The sequence below is a fragment of the Solanum verrucosum genome, unplaced genomic scaffold (assembly GCF_900185275.1).
Source record: "Solanum verrucosum unplaced genomic scaffold, falcon-dt-bn FXZP01000103.1, whole genome shotgun sequence".
NCBI classification, from domain to species: Eukaryota; Viridiplantae; Streptophyta; class Magnoliopsida; order Solanales; family Solanaceae; genus Solanum; species Solanum verrucosum.
In genome coordinates this window covers 8,812,585-8,839,770 of record NW_026020048.1, presented here as the reverse complement: position 1 = coordinate 8,839,770, position 27,186 = coordinate 8,812,585, and the positions used below count along the sequence as shown (strand labels likewise).

At 30.3% G+C, this 27,186-nt stretch overlaps 3 protein-coding genes across 3 annotated transcripts; 1 reads left to right on the top strand and 2 right to left on the bottom strand.

Annotated features, from left to right (window-relative positions):
• Positions 1-1,374: 1,374 nt before the first annotated feature.
• Positions 1,375-1,921, bottom strand: LOC125822283 (phytosulfokines 3-like). Its single transcript, XM_049501671.1, has 2 exons — positions 1,747-1,921; positions 1,375-1,643 (listed from the first exon to the last, which is right to left on the bottom strand). The coding sequence occupies exons 1-2, from the start codon at positions 1,864-1,866 to the stop codon at positions 1,521-1,523; spliced, it is 243 nt and encodes an 80-aa protein (XP_049357628.1). The 5' UTR covers positions 1,867-1,921; the 3' UTR covers positions 1,375-1,520.
• Positions 1,922-3,846: 1,925 nt separating this feature from the next.
• LOC125822282 (phytosulfokines 3) lies at positions 3,847-4,437 on the bottom strand. The gene is made up of 2 exons (XM_049501670.1): positions 4,238-4,437; positions 3,847-4,103 (listed from the first exon to the last, which is right to left on the bottom strand). Exons 1-2 carry the CDS (start codon positions 4,355-4,357, stop codon positions 3,975-3,977), a joined length of 249 nt encoding a protein of 82 aa, XP_049357627.1. The 5' UTR covers positions 4,358-4,437; the 3' UTR covers positions 3,847-3,974.
• A 20,331-nt stretch (positions 4,438-24,768) lies between these two features.
• Positions 24,769-25,815, top strand: LOC125822229 (basic leucine zipper 34). The gene has a single exon (XM_049501609.1). It carries the CDS (start codon positions 24,854-24,856, stop codon positions 25,517-25,519), a length of 666 nt encoding a protein of 221 aa, XP_049357566.1. The 5' UTR covers positions 24,769-24,853; the 3' UTR covers positions 25,520-25,815.
• Positions 25,816-27,186: the final 1,371 nt, after the last annotated feature.

Here is a 27,186-nt window from a genome sequence, read left to right as displayed (position 1 = left end):
ATACGTTATTTTTATAAACTCATCCAAACAGGCCCTTTGTCATCCAATTTGTTAGGTGATGGTACTACAATGGAATTATGGGGAAGTGTCTATGTTGGTCGATTGTAAACTTATGAATTGGTGCATGCATATTAGAGTTCCTACAGGATGCAACGAATTATGTACAATGAATAATAATAACGATAAATGAATTGTTATAGATATGAATTTAGCATACTATAGTCAAGAATCAGCTTAACCTTTGTCTTACTGGAAAAAAAAAAAAAAACTGGTGTACTAGAAATACATCCACCTTGAGATACAACCGATTCAACTGACTGACAATTGTGAAAGATGGTAAGTCTTACTATTATCTTTAAGATGAGGCAAGAAAAGGTTACACCATCCGTTTCAGAAAGAATGACCTAGTTTAATTTGATAAGAATTTTAAAAAATAGAAGAAAATTTTTTAATCTTATGATTATAAATTAAAATCATATCAAATATACCAAAATGTTCTTTAATCTTATGGCCTTAAACATGCCATTTGAAAAATCAAAGTTTAATTATTATTAAAAAAAAAGGATATTTTTTTAAAACAGTCTAAAAAGGAAACTAGTTCAAAAAAGAAGGAAGTATTTTATTGATCAGATAGATGAGTACAATTTAACACCGCTCATCTCAGCAATTACATTGCCGACCTTGTGCTGTTAAAGCGTCAACGACCCACGTCATCAGATCAGCTGGTTCAATAACATTTTATTCTCTGCCCTTTTTTCCATATTTTTTTCTTGGTTTCAATTCTCTTCTCGCCTATCCTATTAGAATTCGACTAAATTGCTTGCAACGTAATTTTTTTTTTAAAACCTGTTATATTAGAACTCAACTAATTTATTTTCAGTATAATTCTTTTTTCATTTTTAAAACTTAAACACAAGATCTTTATGATAGAAATATCTCAACTATTTTCATGTTAAGCTACTACTACTTGTTAGAGTTTGTGTTTGAGTTGATCTCTATGTATTGTAGTTGTAATAGGATTGTAATTGTGATTATTCTATATTATAAATATAAGTCAGGCGGGTGAGCAAACACACTCTTTACTCATTAATTTCTGTCTTTCATCTCTACTAGGTCTCTATATTGTTCTCCATGTAGCAAAACATTTTTTAAAATTCTAGCAGTTATTTTAATTTTTAAAATTTGAGGTATCAATTTGTCCCTCGGTTTTCTCATTTTATAGGATATTATGGGAAAAAAATGACGGAGTACTATTTTTTGTATATTGAAAAACTCCTTAATTTTATACTCTTGATAAGATTCTCTTATAAATGTCACAAATATGTTTAAAATCACAAATTCTAAAGTTACTTATATAGAAAGCAAAACAGAATCTAGGATGGAAGAAGAAAATTTGTATGCGATTAATTCATTTTAAGGTACAGGAAAAATCAACCGGACAGATGTACAGTAAGGTAATTTTAATGTGTGATATATATAACTGTCTCGTCTACTTTCAATGTACCAAATGGCAAACTAGTTCACGGGTTCTGATTTTGGGTATAGATATAGTCAAGGTGAGCAGCCAAATTCCTTCTTTCTAAACATTCTTCATCCTGCCCTCCGTTGCAGCTCTCTACTTGTTTTGATTCAACAACATGATCCTGTAACGTAATAATATAACAAAATTTTAGATCATCGTCTAATGTTTAATCATAAAATTTATCGAAAAGGCGAAAATTTCAAAACATCTTGAACTTTGGTTACCTGGTGTTGATCAATGTTGAGGGTGGCCTCGTGAAAAGCTGGGCCAGGGCGAGAAGCATAGGACAGGGAAAAACAGAGGAGAAGTATAATGAAGAAAAAACTGGTATTGGCTTTAGACATGGTTAATTGGTTGTTAATTTAATGTAATACTTGTTTCGAGTAATATTGCTATGTAACTCCAGCTCTATATGAAGCATGTGTTATGTGGTGGCATGTATTTATACTGCAAAATGGAGGGGATTGAGTGTGAACTAGGATGAGTTAAATGGGTGACTTTAAAGATATTTGGGTAATTGAGAATCAAGAAATTAATTGTTTTCTCAATTTGGACCAGGATATAAGTATGTACAAATTAAAGTCTTATTTTAACAATAAAGGGCAGAAGAAGAAGGAATCTTTGGAGTATTAATTAACGGTGACCACGAGAATTATTAATTAATGAAAGGAAAGTTCATAGCTACGTACATAACGCCATTGATAAATGGTTGTTACGTTTCCTAACTATTGCAACTAGTATTCATCTTTTTTCAATTAGAAAGGCATTTATGCTTTGCTGACCCTATATATTTAGCTAAAATTGGGGTGCGACTTCTTTTGTGATGAGCGTAATTAAAGGGAGAATTAATTTTATAAACCACTTATCATCTTTATTTTAACACATAAGAGATCTGAAAAGGGTCATTTTCTTCTACTCGATTCATAAGTGGCCAAAATATTTCATTTCCTCCGATTGACTCCCCTTGAACAAGGATAACTATCGGGAAAAGGCCTTTCCCCGACTTGCACAGCATGAAGGAATTGGAAAGAACAATAGAACAGTAGTTCAGGAGTATTATTCTCAAACAGATAATGAATAATCAAAATTCTGAGAATGAGATGCACGTTTGAGTATTCGATTTACGGATTGGTCTAAGAGATTTTCATGATACTATTTTTCTACCTGGCCCAAGCTAAGCATTTTTCCACACGTGTAATGGTCCACACATTCTAGAATAAAATAGAAATTAAAATTTAATCCTAGTCTTCTTGTTATAGTATATTATTATTATTTTGGTTTTATACTTGTATAGTCTTGTGGATATTCTGGAGGAAAACGAAATATGGGGACAATATGTATGCATCTCTAATTTGCTACTACAGCTCTTTGGAAAACTCTAAATATGTAGTTGACAGAAATAGAATAGTCGTCTTGGTCGAAGCACATTTAGTACAGCAGCTTGACATTTTTTTATTTCTCTTCTTAACGATAACATATTTGTATTGATATAGTGCCACTTTGTAATCACAACATGATCATGAATATGGACGAGGAACGTCCCCAATTGAAAATATTAGGCCAAAACTACAGGACGGAGCCAGGTAAGGTCAAGGGGTTCATCCAAACCTCCTTTGGTGAAAATTACATTTTTTATACATGATTAAAATTATTTTTGAATATATATTTAGTAGATGTTGAACCACCTTAGCTTCTTCTTCTTCATATGTTTACTTCTTTCATATTTTAAATCTTCTAGAAAATTAGGGTTCAGTCACCAGTACAGTTATGGACTTATATGGTGCACGGATAAATTTGATATCTTGTACTATATTATATTACCAGCAGAAGATGAAAAATATCTCTGGATAAAACCAAATATATGTCAACTTTTAAGTCGTCATTCTTATTGGTACTTACTTGAATTCATGATAATATATTAATCACTACTCCATAATAGGATTTAGCCAAAAATAAGCATAGTACATACAAGTCCAACGCTCTCCTTTTATTAATTCAACAACTAACTACCGGTCTTCTCTTGTCTCCGTGGTCGAAATGCTGCGCTAACGTTGACGTGGAGTATTGCAATAAGTTTGATTATTTATCTTGGTACATACTTCTTTCATTAAAGATAGATTTTCTCAGCGATTGTTTTTCAATTACTAGTAAGAAGTAAAAAAACTATATAGTGAACTTGCTCTACTAATGGATAAACTTGCATACAAGAAAATCAAGTACATAAATTAAGTAATCGATCAACTTGCATACACTAGGAACTTGATTTTGGATTTATTAGCGTACAGGAAAAATCAACATGAAACACACCAAAAGCAATACTATATAATATATGTGATAACTCACTCGTTCTATCACTACTTTAGTGAAACATAAATTAACGGAAAACTTAGGTCAATTAATCATTGTAAAACAAATCAACTGATCATTTTCGTCCTTGGGAATAGTACTTTCTTCAAGGGCTCTGATTTTGGGTATAGATATAGTCAAGATGAGCAGCCAAAGTCCTCCTTTCTAAACATTCTTCTTCCTTGACTCCTTTGCAACTCTCTTCCTTACCAACTTCCTTTGGTTCAACAACATCCTGAAATAATTCAAATTATTTTATACTAATACGAGACTAAATTATTTGTGAATAATATTAACGTTTTATATTTAACAACGTAACTAAGTATTTTAGATGATATAATTACACAATTCAACAATCAGATTACGTACCTGCTGTTGAATATTGTTGAGAGTAGCCTCGTGAAATAGTGGCTGAGGGCGAGCAGCATAGGACAGGGCAAAACAGAGGAGAAGGATGATGAAGAAAAAGCTTGCAGATGCTTTAGACATGACTTATTATTTAGCTTTAGCTAGATGCTTAATTTTTGAGTACTATGCAGGAAGAGATGAAGAGGAATATATCTCTTGTCTATAGCTCAATAAGCTGTGTGTTGTGTGGTGGCATCAATTTATAATGAAATTGAGAGAATGACAATCACAAACTTCTAGTGTGAACTTGAATGAGTGAAAGGGAGACTTTTAACATTCAGGGAAATTACGATATTTTATCTTTAAGTGGACTACAATGTATGTAAAATACGTACCAAAGTTTTTTTCAGAATTAAAAAATGACCAGAGAAAGACATATACATCTTCAAAGGTAAAATTAATTTACTGGTAGATAAATAGATACGGAGTAATACCTATTTGTTTAATATATAGTCGTATTCCGATTGAAAGTAGCAGTATTTATATTTAATGATAATTGAAAATGGCATTGTATTGCTAAGAGTTTTAAGTTTTGGGCTACCACGCCTTCTGGGGTCCGTTAAACGTGAATTATTGTTTTTATTTTCGAGTTGTTAAAGGGAATAGGAAAATCTGAATGAACACCATTAACTCGGAGATTGACATTTGAATTTGTTTCTCTCACTCAATTTTGTGACCTCTCCTCATCCATAATTATGACCCCTTCTTGTGGCCTAGGTTGAAGGAGTCTCAAAATAACGATAAATTATCTCTGTGAAATTAGTCCCTAATATTTGTGTCATGATAGATTGCAACATGCTTTTCCCAAGAACGTATGTAAGCACGAGATGCTCCTTTCTCCCCTACTATAATTTGTAGGAACAGAATAATCCAAGTGTAATTCCAAACAAATTTATTAGTAGAAATCAAAATTCCAAGAGTGAGATGCAAGTTTGAGTATTAATATTCGATATAGACGTCAAGCAACGTACGTATGATATAATCAAGGTTTCTATATTTTAATGCATATATGATAGACATTCATTTATCTAGAACAGCCAAGAATGTTCTTTTATGGGTTTTCTTCATGATCAACCGTCTTCTTTTTATTACTTGTTCTTTTTTTAGGTGGTTGGGAATTTAAATTTTTTTGTGTAGTCTTCTTGTTATGATTATTTAATTTGTGGTGCCGTGTGTTGTACGTAGTGTTATGGGGATATCTGGAGGACAGTGAAATATGGGGACCTGGCATGGGAATTTATTTCATGAACTTGTTGTGGCTAGAGAGCTCTGAAAATGCTATAGAGTAGGTTACGTTGCAGAATCGCCGTTTAAATTGAAGAATATCTAGTAAAAGTTGACATTTTTGTTTCACATACTTATTAATGATGAATGAATAGTTCTTGCATATTTATTGTGATATATATAGGGCAATTTTCTTATCTGTCTCTTGATTATCATGGTCCCATATGATATGTTACTTATATTAAAAAATGAAAACGATCATTGTTAGGCTTGCATACCATTATATTAAGATGTTTTTAAAACAAAATAATCATCAGATAAAATTACCATACAGTTATAACTTCTTTTTTTAAAAATGGAGTTGCATGTGGTGGTGCATGGAAATTGGACATAATTTTTAATTTCAGCATTTCTGTTTATTCTCAACTTGATAAAGAGAGAAGCCGCTCCTTACGAAAAATTATATTATTTTTATATGAAAATAAAATAAAAATATATATAGTAGATATTGAACCTCGGCGTCTTTGGCTTCTTTGTTTATTTACTTTTTTATATTTAGAACATCGTTAATGAAAATCTTGACCCCGCCACTAACCCAATCAAACAACAAAGGTTACGTGCATTGAAGAGGTGCTAAGCTTTAGGCTTAGCCAATTTGTAAAGGTGGTGATGGATACAAGAAAATATACCAGTGGTGCCTTATTTTAATTCAATTCAACTCAATCCACTCCACTCCACGGTCTTCTCCAACCACAAAGGCTAGCTGCTTTAACATAAAGCGGACTAAGTAATGTGTTTAATTAACTTAATTAAGAAATTATAAATCATTATTCTAATGATCATGAGATGACCATCAAAAGAAGTACAACTTGATGGAAAGCTTTGAATATTCAAATACAATACGCTAACTGAATTAATAACTAAAAACGCACTTAATTAAATAGAGTTTTGGAGAAAAATAATAACCTAAATATGTCCTAATTACCAAAGTTGACCAAACGCGGAAGGCCATATATCTAAAAGTCATGTTTTCATATATACTTTTGCTTTAAAGAAATGGGATGTGCCTTAAAAAAAACCAAAGTGAAAAGAATGTTTGAAGTTAAAAAGGGAAATATTCGACCAGTCAAAAGCTCTGATCCGTTAAGCGCTTTCGGCCGCTAAAGCACAAATGCCTTGTTACAAATTGCTTAATTCCTACCTTTTGTATATTTTTCTTCCTTAAGCAAACAATACTATGTTTTATTATATATGCTGCATGCCAAAGAAACAAACAAAGAATTTAAGAATAAATTAAAAGGTTTTTAACAAGATCTTCTAAGATTGTGATTCAGCGTTTTTTGACAACTTTAGTGTGACAACCATATGAGCTGACTAAGAGAAAGATTAATATGGGCAGGAAAAAGAGAAAGATTGATTTACTTTTGTATATAGGCCGACAAATTTCTGAAAAAATGTTTGCATATTACACTTTTGGCGAATAGTACATTGAAATGATAATGAAAAATGAAAGAGTTTAAGAAGTCATAACATAAGTTTACATGCGATGCACGTTTTTGCATTGGATGATATATATATTATGAAATGCAAATCCAAGAGCCAAGAGGTCTGTCTATTAGGCTAAAGCAGACAATACGTGTCATAAGCTTAGATTGCGACATTTAACATCTGATGCGAAGTTAAACTTTCAGCATTCAAATAAATGCACGTATCCAAGACTCCAAGTATCCTGCTAGTTTAGAAGAGTGGATTGATTGAAGTGTGTTTACTGCATGTTTACTGTTTAATTATCAGCAATAGGAAAATACTTGTTAACATTTATTTACATTAACTCAAACAATTTGATCTTAAGCGTTATAAATTAAAGTGGAAAATATATACCGATGATCAAATGATAAAATCATATATATATATTTGATGTTCAAGACACGCATTTTGATGTTTGACTATCGATACAAAAGCTTCAAAGATGTTTTGAATACAATTCGTTTGCCTCCTAACAGTCAAACAAAAAATTGTCATAGCAAAACCTCATAATCATTTTAGGTTTGACAATCCAGGCTGGCCACTATATCTATTTTAGAACAATTTGTCGTAAAGTATCTCTTTTTTTGTTCACTTTCTTTTTTCTGAAACTCTGCAGATAAAAATGATGACTTGCTTGCTTTAGCTATTGGTCTTGCATCTATTAATGTGCAAATTGACATTTGGTGCCAATATTCAAAGTGAGACTAGAGAAATGGAAAGGTTCAAAATAAAATAAAGAGGTCGATCATGAATTGCTTGTCAATTGTTATCATGAATGCCACTATATATAATGCTTGTACTATGGAGGAAATTTTTACCCCATACAAGGAATTTTAGTTCTCAATTCACATTTAAAATGAGACATATTTGCTTCCTCAAATTCCTGCAATAAAATGCATTTGATAAGTTGTTAAATTTAAGTTGCTCTTATTATCACTAACCTAACGTTCCAACTCGAAATTAATTAGCCCCTAAGGCTAGCGTCTTAATTTACAAAATAAATTGTCGATATATCAATTATAATTCTCAAGTCTTTTAACGCTAGCCAACAAATTACAATTGTACAGCTACTTTTTATCAGTATTTTTCAAATGGAACTGATAAGGAAAAGTAAGATATATTCAGAATTCACATGCACATGGCATCAATATAAAACCAAAAATATAAATAAATGAAAATGGATTATATATATTAGGCCCATGTCATTATAAGATCTTTGATCATCCATTAATTAAAGTAGAAATGAGGGATGTGCGCTATCCTTGATGTATGAACACTTAAAAATCATATGTTGAATGACGATTAATAGTAATTATCACAAAACGTGATTATTAACTATTGTGGACTTAAAAAGGAGACCTTTGAAAGTTTGAATTGTTATTTTATTATTCCCACCATAACTCCATCAGTAATCTATGTACAAGCTAAGTCTGGTCCCCATAAATTTTAAAATAATTGAATACTTCAAATTAAATAATTTGTTATGTATTGGGTTAGTTTGGTTGGTCAGAATTGTGGATTATATACGACAGTTTAATTATAACCATTGAACTATCTCAAGTGTTACATTGTTGTTGCTGAGAGAGATATCACCAACAGGCTCCCAATTCGGGTTGTAATAGAAAATGTAGCCGTCTTATATTTTCGAGCTCAAGATTTCTCTACTTCAAACATTATTATTATAAATTAACAAATGTGAAATCATTTGGCCAAGATCTGGAACAACAAAATCAAGATTCAGTGAAGTTATATCATCCACCACCTTTAGCATCAATTGTTTCTTGCGGACATTACTCACATCGTATATGCCTGATATATACATGAATAATGCAGTAGAAACCAAACATATTACGAAATTGTAATATTTCAAGAAATATTATAATAATATTGAAATATCATTTTGCTAATGTGTTTCTATTCAAGTTGATCAGTTGTGACTTGCAATTAAGCCAATGTTCTTAATTCAAATTAGTCCCTAAACTATCTTAATTACAAGATATTTGTCCAACCATGGTATAAATTATTACATGTTGGTAAAATTTATCATGTACTAAAGTATAAATATAATTTGTTGCAAAGTTAGATTATAGTTACAGTATTATTTATGATATAGATTTATGGGATAAATATACATGATAAAATTTATTACATCAAAAGAATTTATTTTTTTGTAAGAGAAACGTTTATTAAAAATGTATATATATTTGTTGTATATGTATTAGGAAATATTTTTCCATCATATCAAAGTTCAAACACATCCGTACTCTATTCCTTTTTCTTTTGAGTTGATTCAGGTCACAGTTCATAAAGAAATAGCCCAATCGAATTTGTGAAACTTTATCCTGCAAAATATAATGGCCCAACTAAGTCCAATTGGACTCGTCATATATCCATACCGGACTTATTAGTCGTGACCCAATTCTTTGTTGCTCATTTTTTTCATAATAGATGCCCTTAATATGGGAAAATTGTATAAAATAACAAACTATTAATTCAAATTAAATGTTATAACCACAGTTTGATTTAATTGTAACCCATAGCAAATTGTTGTCATTCGTCTCTCTCCATGAAATTCTCGCTCGTCACTCTCGTTTTTCGCTGGCTCCCTCGCCTCTCTCACTTTTATACAAACACAAATGTATAAAATGTATTTGTGTTTGTATAAAGTGAGAGAAAACTGTATATATACATGTCTTTTCGTTCGCATCTCTCCCTCAAAGAATCTCGCTCGCCACTTTCCCAGATCTCGCTCTCCACTCTCACTCGCCTCTCTCACTTTATACAAACACAAATGTATAAATTGCGTTTGTGTTTGTATAAAGCGAGAGAAAATTGTATAGACAAATACAAATACATATATTTTCGTCCTATACACTTATAATTATACAAATACAAGTCTTTTCCTGCCCAGTTTTCTTTTGTCTTTCTCTCTTTCTCGCTTTATACAAACACAAATTATACAATTGATTCTTTTGTATATGTATACTGAAATAGATTATACAATTGATTTTTTTGTATATGTATACCAAAATATACATATTAATAGTCATAGCAAATATAAAGTTTGCTATGGAGCGCAATTATACAAATTATAGCTATAGAATACAAATATGATTTTTATGTTTGTTAAACCTAAAATTTACTCCCTAATATTTTTGTTTTTCTTTTCCTCGCATAATTTGGTGGAATTAATTAAGACAACAGAATCAGGAAACTTGTGAAATACTGCAATTCGAATTAGTTCTTTTGATAACTGTGCTATATATCTTTTGATCAAATTAGAAGAAGAAGAAAAAAGAATGTTTTTAGGGGTAACTGGTAATCTCTAATTGGACAAAAGAATGTTGGTCTGGTCTCACCAACTTTTGTGCCTTGGAATAAAGTTTAGAGCAACTTTCACATAGCAAAATAAAAAAATCATTTATATACTATAACAAAGTTTGCATAATTGCGCTCCCTAGCAAACATATATATGTATAATTCGCTATACATATACAATTGAAAGCTATGTCTATTTCGCTATACATATATACAAAAAGAAGAAATTGTATAATTCATTGGCTCCTCTTCAAATTTATAGAATTTTGCTGGCAGACCATTTGTATAAATTGTTGTTAGCCTCTCGTTTGTATAAATCGTTGACAAAAATATTTGTATATCAAAAATCGTTCTCTCTTTCGCTTTATACAAACATAAATTATACATTATATTTGTATAATTTGTGTTTGTATAAAACGAGAAAGAGAGAAAGGCAAAAGAGAACTGGGCAAGGGAATATTTTTATTGTATAATTATAAGTGTTTGCGACGAATATATATGTATTTGCATGTGTATATACAATTTTCTCTCGTTTTATACAAACAGAAATACAATTTATACATTTATGTTGTATAAAGCGAGAGAGGAGAGTGGTGAGCGAGAGTTTGAGGAAAAGAGGCGACTGACAAATAATTTGCTATAGGGCACAATTAAATCAAAGTATGGTCATATCATTTAATTTGAATTAATAGTTTGTCATTATGTACAATTTTCCCTAAAGTGTATGGGTTTAACTTTTAAACTTTTAAATACTGAATCATTTGTATTTTACAATTTTTAATCATGATCCATTAAATTCAGATAAATTCAAAACTTAATAATAACATCCGCCCCTAAAGTATTACAAGTAACAATTAATCTGAGGAAAAACAAATGATGACCTAAGCACATATCAAGTACTTCTTTTTAGTATTAACACTCGATAAAGGGATAAGGGTCTGAAATATATCCCAACTTTGGTCGGATTTGTTGTTGTGATACTAAACTTTCATGAGGACCTATTACCTCCCTAGACTATTTAATACCGTATTCTAAACATATATATTTGCCCACGTGGACATAAAAAATAATGCAAAATTATAAATAGTAATGTGTCAACGTGGACATATATACCTTTACAATACACTATTAAATAGTTCATGGGTAAAAAATACGGTATTAAATAGTCTAGGGAGGTAATAGGTCCTTATGAAAGTTTATTATCGCAACAACAAATCCGACCAAAGTTGGAGTATTTTTCAGACCACTATCCCCTGGATAAATATAACGGCAAACTTCATAAATCCCACTAGTTTAGGTCCTAATTATTAAGATTTTTGATAGTTTCAAATATTATTTCCTTTATCATATTTCATGTTTATGATACATGAGTTTGAATCCACGAGATACATGTATCTGCAGAATGGATAATTAATTCTGAAAATATAAATTAATCAAATTCCTTAATATAAGGCGAAAATTAAGGAATGTATCTATGTATAACTAATTTCATTTTATCATTATTTGAAATAATAAATTCAATAATATTATTAATAAAAAACAAAAACATGTATATGCTAGTCATGTAATTTGATTAATTTCATTCTATTACTCTTAAAATAATAAATTCATTAATTTGATGTATCTATTATTAATATATGATGTATCCCATAAACTAAACACGTAGATATATGAGTATCATACAAGTACACTCATATGTATCATAGAAGTACGTAGTATTAATTTTGTGTATTTGTTATATGTGGTTTAGTCTTAATTTCATGTATCTATTTATATGATCTAATATTAATTTCATGTATCTTTTATATTTGTCTAGTATTAATTTGATGTATCAAGTATCAATTTCATACATTATATTCAAAACATGTATCTCGGATACATAGTAAACATATACATATAATTATGTGTACTAAATATGGAATGTAACTGAAATGCACGAATTTAGGAACAAATCACGACGGTAGATCAGTATCTGTCTTATCATTAATCCAAAAAAAAATCATTCTTTTTTTAGCATATGACATTTTTTCTCATAGATATATATGATTTCTTAACTCGGATATACAAACTCTTAACTAGATACATGTACACTTGATGTGCATTCAACATTGTTGCACTTGATGTGTACTTAATGGTGTATTTATTCTGTTATCTTAAGCCCGACGTAATTCTTCCATCTTGATTTACGTTTTTCCTATACTTAGATCTATTCCCGGCTTAAATGTTGGCGGATGAAGAGACAGTCCCTTCAATGAAAAATTCATGAGTGAAAATAAATAAAGTTGTTTGATTTAGTATAATATTGTTGATGTGCAGTACCTTTGACAAAAATCATCCAATTTTAGGAATGGTCGGCTATTAAAGTGTTTGAGAAACAACAAAATCAAAAAATATAAAACCTAATTTGAAAAACTTTTAAAAATTGTACTTCAGAATATTGTAAACTTTAACTAAGTTACAAAACTAAGATACATGAGAATAATAAAACGATAAAAACAACCTATCTGTATAATGTTGATTTGAACATATAAACATGTATTGAGAGGATGAAGGAAGAAAGAAAGAGAAGATGTAGGAAGAATGAGGTAGCATGTATAATTATTTTAAACTAGAGGTAAATATAGTATATATGGTTGTAATGTATGTATAGTTAAGTAGTTTTTACTAAATATAATAGAGAATGGGTAGTCCATCGCTTTCTTAAAAATTTTATTACTCTCCATCTCAATTTAATTAGTATATTATTTTTCTACCAGTTATTATTAAAAGATATATATTACCATCTTTTTAAAATTAAAATAATTTAATTTTAAAATTCCTTTTATTATCTTTATTAAAATGAGTTATATTCACACTAATTTCTAAGGTCTAAGACCACGAATTAAATTTTAAAATGTTATTCTTTCTAAATTTAATAACTTGTTAAATAATGTCAGGTAAACTATGACTGAACCGTATCAATTTCAGCTCATCAGCAAAGCCGGTGCCGAGCAATAAACGTGCTTCCACATAAGCACCTTTTCAAATTATTGGCTCCTCACACGCACAACTCAAATCAAATATGACACGTAGGCCATCCGCAGTGGGGAGTGGCATAAAATAAAATTTAAAAATTAAATTTGAAATATTTTTGAAAAGATTTTTTTTTGGAGGTAGGGTAGAGATGGTAGGGGTTGGGTGAGATAAAAATAAATCAAAGAATTTGAAACATTTTTCAAAAGTAATTTTTAAATTTTTTATTTTTTTGTTTGAGGTGGGGGGGGGGGGGGGTTTACCAATTTTGCTAGCTAATAACCTATTAAAATAGTTTTAAATCAACTGTTAAATTATTTTGAATATAATATAATAATATTAATTTATAAAATTTTAAAATATTTATATATAAATAATAAAGTAAGCAAAAAAAACTTATTCAACTACTCCCCTTTTATCAGTATTTTCTCAAATGGAACTGGTAAGGAAAAGCTCCTTTACTGTCACGCTACATAAAAACTGTAGTCAGAATTCACATGCATATGCAAGCAAAAATAAAAATTATGAAAAATGGATTATATTAGGCCCATGTCATTATAAAATCTTTGATGATCCATTAATTAAAGTAGAAATGAGGGGAGGCGCGATCCTTGATGTATATATGAACACTTAAAATCATATGTTGCATGACGATTAATAGTAATTATTCACAAAATGTGATGATTAACTATTGTGGACTAAAAAGGAGACCTTTGATAGTTTGAATTGTTATTTTATTATTCCCACCCTCAGTAATCTATATACAAATCTGGTCCCCATTAATTTCAAAATATTTGAATACTTCAAATAATTTGTTATTTATTGGGTTAATTTGGTTTGTCAGAATTGTGGATTATATACGACAGTTTAATTATAACCATTGAACTATCTCAAGTGATACGTTGATGTTGCTGAGAGAGATATCACCAACAGGCTCCCTATTCGGTTTGTAATAGGAATTGTAGCCGGCTTATATTTTCGAGCTAAAGATTTCTCCACTTTAAACATTATGATAAATTAACGATTGTGAAATTATTTGGCCAAGTTCTGGAAAAACAAAATCAAGATTCAGTGAATTTATATCATCCACCACATTTAGCATCAATTGTTTCTTGCGGATATTACTCACATCGTATATGCTTGATATATACTTGAATAATGCAATGTAATGTAGAAACCAAACATATTACGAAATTGTAATATTTCTAGAAAAAGTTAAAAGAATATAATAGGATGGAAATATCATTTTGCTAGTGTGTTGGTATTTAAGTTGATCAGTTGTGACTTGCAATTAGTAAGCCAATGTTCTGATTTCAAATTAGTCCCTAAACCATCTTAATTACAAGATGTCCAACCATGGTATAAATTATTATGTTGGTAAAATATACCATGTATTTTTATAGTATAAATGTAATTTGTTGCAAAGTCAGATTATTGTTATATTTATGATATAGATTTATGGGATAAATATTCATGATAAAATCTATTATATCAAAAGTATTTATTTATTTTTTTGTAAAAAAAAACGCTTATTAAAATTTTATACATATATATTTGTTGTATATATCAAAGTTCAATCAGACAACAGAAGCATATGAAATACTGTAATTCGAATTACATCTTTCGACAATTGTGCTAAATATCTTGTGGATTACAAATTCCATGTTTAATCAGACAAAAGAATATTGGTTTGGTCTCATCAACTTTTGAGACTTGGAGTATTTGATAGTTCTCGTCTTTAATTTACTTCATCCCATAGGTTATCCCTTAATTACCAGTTACCCCTAAAAACATTCTTCTTTTCTTCTTCTAATTTGATCAATACGATAGTTAATTTCCTGTAGAAAGTGCATCTAATTATCATACTTATTACCTGACCTAAAAGAAAAGAGTTGCACAATTTTTTATCTCTCATTTAACACAACTAATTAAGCAATGAGTTAACTAAAATAAAGAGATTTATTTTTTCAAAATAACTTTAAAAATTTCTTCGTCAGCAATATCTATCGGAAATATCATGACTTTGTATGTGAAGTAGTGATAGTTGAGTGAATTTTCTATTACAAAACAAACTAAAGTTGAGCGGCATTTTAAGATAATTATCATTATTTGAGTGATTTTTGTGTTATAAAACAAAGTTGCATGACTTTCTGAAATAAAAATTGTTAGTTGAGTGACTCTATGATAAATTACGGATGGTTTAATAAATTATTGATATAAGTATATACATTTAATCACCCCTAATGATATTTTGAGTCGTAATAAACACACAGGCCTGCACAATTTAAATCATGACACTTTGATGAGAAGAAATTCTTGGTGTTGTTTACATGAGGAAGTAAATAATATCCTAATGGCACGCCAATAATCATATACTTAAATTCTACTTGATTATAAAAAGCTTAGCGTAAAAAATTGTAAAACCTCAATTGATCATTTTACAACAAATTTAAAATTACAATTAGAATGAAGAAAGCGCCTACGTGTGGCGTGGACCTTCTTTGGTGTCAAAAAAGTTCGATGGTTACACCAAGAGAAGAGCCAGAAAAATCAATCAAACGTTGTGGGACAGTGGTCTCCAAGAGGGTTGATGGCGTTGCGACTCGGCTTATTAGCGGAGTCGCCGCGGCATTTTTTGTATCATTGGAACGTTGTTCGTGCGTTTATATTGATACTAAACATGATTCCGATGATGTAGGAGAGAGTTGTACATTGATGATCACTGAGGTTAATGTTGGGCAGCTCAAAAATATTGCTATTCCATTATTTACCCAGGAAGAAGAACATGAACATGATCAAGGTTAATGGAATTTATTATAACATACACTGCTAGGGTTGGCAAAATGGGTAAAATATATCTATATATTGTTATCCGCTCGATTCCACCTCTATTCACGGCCAATATACAATAACGTCGAATAATGTTCTTATTTGATGCAGCTTGGGAATCTTTTTAGATGTTTACCTTAGTTAAGAATATTTGGCGAGGATTTATATGTACGTTGTTTAATTAGAGTAAGTATTATAATTCTTATCATGTGTTGTATATGTACAGAGCGTTGAATGATTAATTTCAGTTACTTAAATGGTTTATAGACATCTCAATTTAATTTGTTTTTATGATTGTGGTGTCAAGGTCAACTTTCGTGTACCTCGACTAATTCTACAGGATACCTGCCACCTCCTACCAATAACAGGTATCAAGTAACTTTGCCCACCAAGAATAAAACAGATGGAAAGAAAAACCAAGTGTTTTTTATTTATGCTGAATTTTGAATCTATTAGACATTTTACTTTTCTTGGTGAAGTGCATTTAAAATTTGGATTAAGTTCAAAATTCAGGAAAATTTGGTCCAAATGTAAAATAAATAGTATTAGCTAATTTAAGTCGGCAGATATATACATGGATTTGATTGATTTAAGTCAGACCGTCTAGATAAACCTAATTACGAGCTTAATTACTTAATAATCTAATATCTATTAGGATATTATCACTTATTGAGATTTGAGACTAGTGTGAACGTCCTATATATCGTCCTTCATTAAACATCTAAAAAAGAAGAATGTGTGGGTGCAATATACCAAATCAACTTGGAGAGAAGCTTTTTATTGTTAAGATATGGTGCTTTGCTAAGACCTAGCTATAAACTTTTCTAAATGTTGAATTAATGGTGCTTTGCTACGATTTAATTGGATTAGGAAGTTGGGACCAATAGTAAAGAAGACATAAAGATACACAACAAGCTAAGTCTCTAATCTAAATTACTAGAAAGCAACAAATAGTACATGCATTACCTTTTATTCAACATCAAATAAAAGAAAGCAAACCACGTATAAGATTTAAGGACTGAAATCATGTTTAAATGGAATATCTAGTACGTACTCCTTAGAAAAAGAAAAATTATATATCTGTAAAGGAAATCCAATAGTGAATCTTTTGTACAAGAGTTTTAATTCGAGAATAATGGCTTTTGACGCATAGGAAAAGACACTTCGTGTTTCCAAAGGTGTCTCGTTTCAAATTTTTGTCTTCAATTTATAAAAAAAAAATTAAAAAAAATCGAGGGGAATAGCCAAATAGCTTAGATTGCCCATCTATAATAAGTTTAACATTTGCTTATATGACAAAACTTGTGATTAGTTGGTCAAGTTTACTATGTTGAAATATTTAGTTTTGTCTTATAGGTAAAATTAATTTATGTCAATTGTGCAACAAAACTTTTGCGTAGCGAATTTTCTAAAGAAGAGGCTATTTTTTAAGGTCATTTGAACTAATTAACCCTTTGACGCAAGTGTCTTTTTTGAAACTAATTTAATTCAACTGAATATCAGCCAGCCGTCTGGGTGTGAGAGATTGGATAAGTTAATTGATTGGTTAGTTTCTTTTCACTTTTATACAATTCCTTTGAAGAGTTTTACATTGACTAAAATTCATCCAACTAGCTGCAAAGCGTGTTTTTTCCCTTCACATTTTGATTGAAATACATACGTCCAAATACAACTTCAACTATTAAATATTATTCTTTCCGTTTCAATTTATTTTTTTCAGTCCATTAAAATGAGAATATATATGACAATTCTTTAATTCAAACTTTCTACATAGCATATTTAAGACTATAAGATTAAAATACCGTATTTTTAGTTTAAGACCACAAAATTTTCAAAAATCTTTGCTACTTAACTTCTTCTTCTTTTTCAGATTATAATAAAAAACGTAGTCAAACACAATCTTAGCTTCATATCTTTTTATTCCTTATTGCATGACACACGTTAAAACTGAAGAAGGTGCAGTGTTAGCAAAGAGAAGAAGTTTCTACAAAGAATTAAGCAGATGAGAGTAGTTTTGTTATTGATTGTCTGAAGAAAGGTATATATTGTAGTTAGAAGAGGTCTTTCAATTTAAAGTAGTGCCAGCTTTTTTTTTTCCAGAATAGTGCATGTGTAGAACATGCTTGGTCTAAAGTGAACTCCTAATTAACAGCCGCCCATGCACTCTCTTTGATTTTCAAACCCACATGCATCAACTTTCTCCTAAAAAAAAAAAGCGATACTCCAATACTCTATCTTTGCCTTTTTATTATACTCCCCTCATTCTACTTTGATGTGATACATATTTCATTTCGATAAACAAAATTCTAAAGAAGAAAGAATTAATCAATAATCAATTATGATCTACGATAAGTCATATGTATTTATATGATTATAAACAAATTTTTTGTCATAATTATATATTTTTTAAAATATAAACATCATTTTTTGAAAAAGAATAAAATTTTGAAAAATTTATTAACACGTATAGTTTGATCAAACTTATTTATCCGTATAGATGTTCATACAAATAGGCGGACAAATTTATTGTTTATTCTTTTCGTCGATATACATAAATAATATAATAATTATACACAATTATACAAATATTATACATATATTATGCATCTGTCGACTATTAGAAGTTTAATTAATTGAGTGAATGACGGCTATATACAAGTCAATTCTCCAATATAATATAAAATTTATGTACTGATTATGTATATTATATATAGAAATATGCATAAATATTATACATTTAATTTGCTGACTATTTTGTAAATTAAACTAGATCATCCAAATCCAAAGACATTCAAACGGTTACTCAAAAAAAATAAAAAATTATGGCAAACACCGGACAGAGGGTTTGGTAACACTTTGTAATTTAACTAACAATATAATATACAAGAGCTTGCTTTCACAGCCGGCCGCTAATTACTTGCCATACACTTTTTCTGTATGTCATATTGTAGCAACTACCTTCTTCTGATCATATCTTATAAAGTCGGCATACTTAGCTAATTAAGTTTCATTGTCTATGTGATGCTTTATTATGTCCTTCCCATTAATATTTTAATATGCTTTTTAGTGCACCTGAGCTTTCATGTCCAAAATATATATATATATATATATATATAGCTCTTTTTAGTGCACCTGAGCTTTCATGTCCACTTTTGGATTTCAATTTTTTCCCTTCTTAATTACTCACATACTTAACCTAGTCAGTGATATTAAATTGAGCTTCTGAGATTTACGTTAGTTAACCTGATTAAGTGATTATTAATGATATCTGAACTTGTGATAGAATTGTCAACCTTTTAGCCATTTGATTGTTTCCTTAAAAAATAATAAAATCTCCTATAGATATTGGAGCCGTTTAACGTACTTTCTCAAGGTAACGCTGGAGGATAATTAATGACTATATAGTTCCGTATATATTACACACTACACGAAATAAGATTTAATAACTCAAAAGACTACTCAATTTTGAGAATTTATTTAGAAAAAATAAATTTTGTTTTGTATTAATAAAATCACTCAACTTAGACTTTTGTATCAAAAAAATCATTCATGTAAATTTATCATTAACGAAATTTTAACATGATGAAATAAATTATTTTTTATTCTCAAAATTAAATGATCTTTTAAGATATTAACTTTTAAATAAATAATTTAATTTAATAGTTGCTTCTCCTTGGCAACTGTTGACCCTCTCTTTCCTTTCTCACCCCAAAATAAAATATAGTACTCATTAATTAGGTTTATTAGCACACCTCTAACTGTATTCGGCCCATGTTCAATGTCTTTACCATCCAGTTGGTCCAGTCCCCCTATAATCTGCTGCCATTTGTCACATAATGATCTAAGGGTCAATAATTATTTAATCAAAACAACCTCTTAAACTATGGTTAAGCTACAGTAGTTGAGAGTAAATGGGCATAAGCTATTTGCACTTAGTAGTTGAGAAACAATAATTTCCTGCTCTTGGTTAACTGAGAAAAACTAAGTTACTATATAGTTTTTCATCTCATATTAACGAACACCTATATAATAATCGAAGAAATCTCTTGCTCTCTCTTAACCGTCTGATAGTGAGAAACAAGAACAATAATATTATTTAGCTTTAGAAATTTCTTGTGGCCATTGTAATACACTTCAATTTTATTAAGAAGTTGAATGTATAGAGAAATCTAGGAAGAGTTATTAAATAATATGAAAATAATGGAGTTTTTAGTTTGAAAGAAATTGGGTTTGTGATGGAAATTACATGATTTTCCTCTCCTATATACATGTAGTTAATATGAAACAAAAAGAAATTAAAAAAGATAATGTAGCTTAACCATGATTTAAGAGATTGTTTTGATTAAATAATTATTGACCCTTAGATCATTATATGACAAATGACAACAGATTAAAGAGGGACTAGACCAACTGGATGGTAAAGGCACTGGACAGGAGCCACATCCCCTCTGGATTAACTAAAATATGTATTCTAAATAACATAACGTCTAGAAAACCTTACGCTATGTTATCCCCATTTTTTAACAGGATTAAAATCGCCTAGTGGTTAGCAAAGGATTGTTGTGAATCATACCGCTATACAAATATTCAAAAGATATGAAGCTCTTTATTTGCGAAATTCAAATAAAATAGATTTTGCAACATCATAGACAACTGAAAAATGAGAATAATTTCATATATGAACATTTAAGTTAATCCGCAAAACATATTTTATTTTATTTATTTATTTTAGGAGTTAATATTATTCAATTTTAGAAATAAAAAATAATTTATTTTGTCATGACAAATTTTATTTAATGAGAAATTCAGTTGAATGATTTTATGGATACAAGGATTTAAGTTGAGTGATTTTATTGATACAAAACAAAGTTTAATGACTTTTTAAAATAAATTCGAAAGCTGAGTGATCATTTGAGATATTAACCCCGCGAAATAAGGAGTCAGCTACGATTTTTTTTTTACTAAACAACAAAAATCTCATGTTAATCCCATTTAGCTAAGGATTAGCGATGAATTTTACGAAAATGAAAATCTAATTAGCTAGGAGCTCTTTGCAACATGTTAGTAAAGAATTACAGATAAATTTCTTAGTGATCAATTCCATATTTTTCTAATGCTGGTAGTACTAGGAAATTATACGATAGAAGAGTTATATACGTATCCAATCCTTTTTGGTGCGACCAGATGTGCGATGCTCTTTTGGTGCATAAATAAGGAATTTCCAAAGTGAAAGTGACAGAATATTTTAGAAACATCAAAATAAGAGATGGAACAAAACAAAAGAATTAAAACCTTATCATGATGAAGTAGTAGACAAAGTACGTGTCTGTTCTTCATACCCTGAAGTCCATTTCATGTCCTATTAAAGAATAAAGTTCCCTTGACTTTGGAGGCAGTCTGTTTAATGGAACCAAATTAAAGAAATTAATTGCTTTTTATTTTATATACGTGTTGTAATATGTGATTGAGGACAAAAAAAGAGCTTTGAATGTCAGCCTCAGGAATATTAAATGGATTCCCTCTCCTTAATTATTGATTTTTGAAAAAGAAATTGTTTTGGATTTCATATTTGGAGCGTTCCCTAATGTTAGCTAGTCTTTGTTTAGACTTGGACTTTAGAAAAATAGGTGCAATTAATATCTTATTATATGAAGATGAAATTGAAAGACAAAAACATGTTGGTTTTTCGTTATATTCCGAGAATCGGCCCAATTGTTAATGATGCCTCTAAAGACAATGACGTGTTAAGAATAATTGAATTGAATATATGCAGGTTCTTTATTAATTCATTATTGTGCAAAAGGGAAACAATCATAAACTCTCTCCCCCCTCCCCCCCCCCCCCCCCCATAATTTACAATAAATTATACTACTTTACTAATTAAATAAAAAATTAAATTTAGAATCTGTACTAATTAACTATAATTTAACAATAAGAAGTTGACTTAAAATCATAAATATATTGAAAGAGTTAAAGTTTTATTGCATATATATATATATTAAGAGTGCAATGATATGCGTATTTATTACATTGTTATATTTATTATTACAAAAACATTTCAATCGAGGTATGATTTAAGTTAAGTTTGTATCTTTGGGATCTCCTCAATCAACATATATATGACGGTTTGAATAGGATGGTGCCAAAGTTATTGAAGAGTAGAGAAGTGAAACTATAACATTATAAGTTTAGTACGTGTTTGGCCATGCGATATTATATTACGATTTGAGATGGAATCAGCGTTTGGACATGCGATTTCACGTAGATTTCATCTCCTGATTTGAAATCATGAGATGAAATATCATATTCTCCAAAAATCATGATATGAAAATTCTATATCATGATTTGAGATTTTTTAAATACAAAAGTTGACCCACATATTTATATTTTGTGAAAACAACCCACATTATATTTACTAAACATTTATTTCATATGTAAATCAAATTAATAATCACATCATTACTTTTTAAAATTTATTATAATCACCAACATAAAATTTATTATTGCTTTCAATTTGGTGAATATAAATGATAAAGTAAGAATTGATTTGGTGAATATAAATACAAACAGAGGGAGTAATATTGTTTTGTTTTTTCATAAAAAAAAAAACTTCTCTTTCGACTACATATGAAAATGTTTAAAGCAATTTAATATGAAAAAGGACAAAATTGATGATGTATGTTTGATAATCACTACTTCCAATATGTTTGATTTTAGCATGAAATTAATGCACTGAAAAGATTGAACCAACAAATGGCTCAAAGTAACAATGTTGGTTTGTCTTCTCGGTCATATGATAGAGAAATGCAAGTTCAACGTGAGAAGATTGTCTGTACTATGTGAGAGAATTATATTAAAGACTAGTACACTACAATTTATGTTATTGAATTAAAGTTTGATCAATTAAAGTTAGATGAAATAATTAATTAAGTGGAGAACATATAGCTTTGTTATAATGCGATTTTATAAATTTTTATTTATTTGATAAGATTGAATAAACAATTGGAGCTATTTTAATAGTTTTACAACTTATGAAGTTTTTATGTTTATGAGAAAATATACAACACAAAAAATTTATATCACATGTTCAAACAAAACTTCAATTTTATCTCATAATTCCATATTATAATATCATATCATAATTCTATATCGCATAGCCAAACTGCCCTAAAAGTCTTTGACCTAATCATGAGTCCTCCCATTACAGGTTCATATCATAGGTGCACAATTTGTCAAATTCATGACAATATATAAAGTAATTCAGGCTCTATAAAGGAGTTGTCATAATTTTATTTTATTTTATCATAAATAATTGCCAACAAGAACAGTATTAGTTACTAAGTCCTTCCATCAAAGCCTCGAAAAAACAAGGACGCAATAATAACGATTGGGATAAGGCGTTACGCACAAGCCCTACACATTATTACTGTTTTTTTTTGTTTTTGTTTTTATTACCTACAGACTACAGTAGTCCAGTGAGATTTTATCACGCATCCACAGTTGCGCACACCATAAAATAGATAAGGTCAAAGAGTTTATAATATAATATAATATGTTGTTTTTAATTACAGCAGATAGAAAAAATCAAGTTGACTACTAATAAATGGAGATGAGGGCACTTTCAAAAATGTTATTCATTCCTCTATCTCCACTATGTTATTTGTGGTCCAAACAACAGACTAGTGATATTTTTGCACTTGCTAGTAATGTCAGCACTCAACACCATTTTAGTGTGTTTATTATATACTACTAGTTCCGTAAGCAAATACGGATTTAGGATTAAAATTTATGGGTTTAACTTTTAAACTTTTAAATACTAAATCATTTGTATTTTCCAATTATTAATCACGATCCATTAAATTCAGATAAATTCAAAACTATATAATAACATCGTCCCCTAAGTATTGCAAGTAACAATTAATCTTGAGGAAAAACAAATGATGACCTAAGCACATATCAAGTACTTCGCTTCTTCGTAGTATTAACACTGGATAAACATAATTGCCAGAGAGTCCATCACTCTCTTAAAAACTCTCAATTTACCTAGAATATTACTTTTTTTTTAATTAAAAGATGTACATTATCATCTTTTTAAAATTAGAAATTATTTAATTTTAAATTTTTTTTTTTTTATCTTTATTAAAACGAGTTATATTCACACAAATTCCAAGGTCTACGACTATCTACTAAATTTTAAAATGTTATTCTTTCTTAAATTTGATATCGAATTAAATAATATCACGTAAATTTAGATTCAACGGTATCAATTTCAGCTCATCAGCAAAGCCGGAACCGAGCTAAGAACGTGCTTCCACGTAAGCACCTTTTCAAATTATTGGCTCCTCACACGCTCAGCTCAAACCAAATACGACACGTAGGCAAACTGTGTCCCCACTTCTTTTCCTTCGTGACTAAGCTGAATTGTTGGGTCCCATCCCACCCCAACCCAAGCTTATGTCACAAAAAAATCTACTTTTAAAAGCCAACTAAATGGACCCCACGCACTATTGCCACCTGACTCAAAAGTTTTGTCGAATTACAAAAATATCCCTGGTGGGAACATACCCTACTCCTTTCCGTTTGTCAATAAATACTACACTCCTGACCTTACTACTTCCCTTTTCTCCTCCTAATTACCCACCCCCCTTTAGAAGCGATTTTCCGGCCATGTTGTCCACTTTTCCGGCCACTACTCTGTCCGCTGATGGACTTTTTCCCTATTTATTTCCGGCTTTTGATGGCGGGTTCACTCCTTGGGAATGTATCGAACCGGCTTTTCTATTCCCACAAGAAGTGGAAGAAGAAGAACCGGTTGTTTCACCCAAGGAATCCCCACCCCCTGAACCGGTTATTTTAAACTCCGATTCAGGTTCTGATGACTCCAAACCGAATTCTGTTCACTCTAGTTCCGGTTCAGATGACCCGAACCGGAATAATAACAATAATAATAACACGAACCGCTGTCCTGACGAGAGGAAGCGGCAGCGCACGACGTCGAACCGTGACATAGATGAGAGGAAGCGTCGACGTATGGTATCGAACCGGGAATCAGCGAGGCGGTCCCGCATGCGAAAGCAAAAGCATCTGGAGAACCTGCGGAACCAAGCGAACCGGCTTAAAGTAGGGAACCGGGAAATAATGAACCGGTTACGGTTAATTACTCACCAGTGCCAAGTGGTCCAGTGTGAGAACGAGCGGGTCAGGACCGAATCGGCTATCCTTCGGCAAAGACTTGAGGGTATACGTCAAATATTGATCACCCGGCAACTTGAGCAGCAATTTAATTATTATTCTGCATGGGCATGCAATAATATGGAACAAAGACCTCATTAATTAATCACTTGGACCTATAATAAATCATCATTAAACGTGTTTCTTCCTCTAATTAGCACCACTATATAACTATCAGATGAAATGAAGTCACAAGAGGATTTTCTCTCTCTCACTCTCTATTTCTTGTAAATTAAATTAAAAGGTGCGTATAATAGTGGTAAAGAGATATAGTAATATGTAATGTAGCTACTAGCTAGGAGCTTTGAGGTTGGGACCAAATGGTGGTTTTATTTTAAGCAAAACCAGGCTATCATTATGGTGTAAATGACACAATCGTGCAATGTTTGGCTTATTAGTTAAATGGAACTATTTTCTTTTTGCCTTTCTACCGTTTAGTAAGTATTATATTGCTAGTACGTTCATTGCCATAATTGTTTTTTCATGACTTTTCAATCTCTAAATGGCGGACCCCGTACGTAACATTTGTCGTCATTGGCGCTAATCCAACGGTCATTAAGAGTATTAATTATCTCCGTGATTTGATTATTAGACTTAATCAGGAATAATGCTGATTAATTAAGTGGCGTCTCACCAAATGGAACCGCGCTTAAAGAGAATTCTTTATTTCTTAGCTAGGTTAATACACTAACTGATTGTTGATGGTTCACTTTACCATCCGATTTAATTTATGTTCACATGCATCTATCTACACGCATGCAGGAATATCAACAAATAAAAAAGGAGAGAATATATAATTGTGTCTTGACAAAAATAAATTATTAACCAAAGGACGGGGAATATGTTGCTTTCAATATATGATGTATATTTATGCTCTTTTCCTTTACTAAACTTTGGGGGTATTTGGATCAAGTACGAAAGCAGATGGAAGCTTTATATTATAGTAATAATCAAGATATACAGATGACGACATGACGTCGTTATGTACTTGTATAGCTATAACCTCATGATTTTAGATGTAATCCTAATTAACGGATTAAGATAAATTCTAAACATCTTGCTCTTAATTAGAATCATAAAATTTCATGATTTCCATGATGAATTACTTTGTAAGAATATTTAACATCAAGCAAATATAGGTGAATTGCATGTGCCTTTCTAGATATGGCGCCATAAGAGAAAATTGCTTCAATTCTTCAGCCATGACAAAATGTTCTCTTCTCCTTTCATCCATCTTTCTCTCACACTCTTGATGGAAATGATAATACCAATATTATGCTTTCGTTTAAGATAAATTAGGGTCAATTTTCTAAATCCTCATTGACAATATTTCTAACTTCATTAATGATATTTCTTCATTTATTCTCAACTCGTGTAAAGGATGTCATGATTCAACAAGTTTTACATAATCATTCTACTGAAACCAGTGACGACTCCTATTTTTTATGTGTGTTCTTTTTAATCTATATATTGTAATTCCACTATATAAAAATTTTGGCTTCATCATTGACCACAACCCTCATCTTTTATTTGGATTGGCAGTGCGAGCTCATTCATGTTATTTCTTGTTCAAGATCACACTTAACTGTTATTTCTTTAATAAATAAAAAAACCTCTAGATTATCAATTAAACTTTTTTTATTAGACAAGTTTTAATAGATCAGATTAGGATAACTGCAGTCCAAAAAAAATATCTCCTGGACCACTTTTTTTTTTTGCTTTTATGCATTTGACCCGTGAAGTTTTTATCTGAATTGAAACCTAATCCA

Excerpts from the sequence above, each read along its gene's own strand:
- LOC125822229 (XM_049501609.1), top strand. The coding sequence starts at position 24,854 with ATGTTGTCCACTTTTCCGGCCACTACTCTGTCCGCTGATGGACTTTTT.
- LOC125822283 (XM_049501671.1), bottom strand. The coding sequence starts at position 1,866 with ATGTCTAAAGCCAATACCAGTTTTTTCTTCATTATACTTCTCCTCTGT. Across the intron at positions 1,644-1,746 it reads TCAACATTGATCAACACCAG|GATCATGTTGTTGAATCAAA; the intron begins GTAACCAAAGTT and ends ATTACGTTACAG.
- LOC125822282 (XM_049501670.1), bottom strand. The coding sequence starts at position 4,357 with ATGTCTAAAGCATCTGCAAGCTTTTTCTTCATCATCCTTCTCCTCTGT. Across the intron at positions 4,104-4,237 it reads TCAACAATATTCAACAGCAG|GATGTTGTTGAACCAAAGGA; the intron begins GTACGTAATCTG and ends GAATTATTTCAG.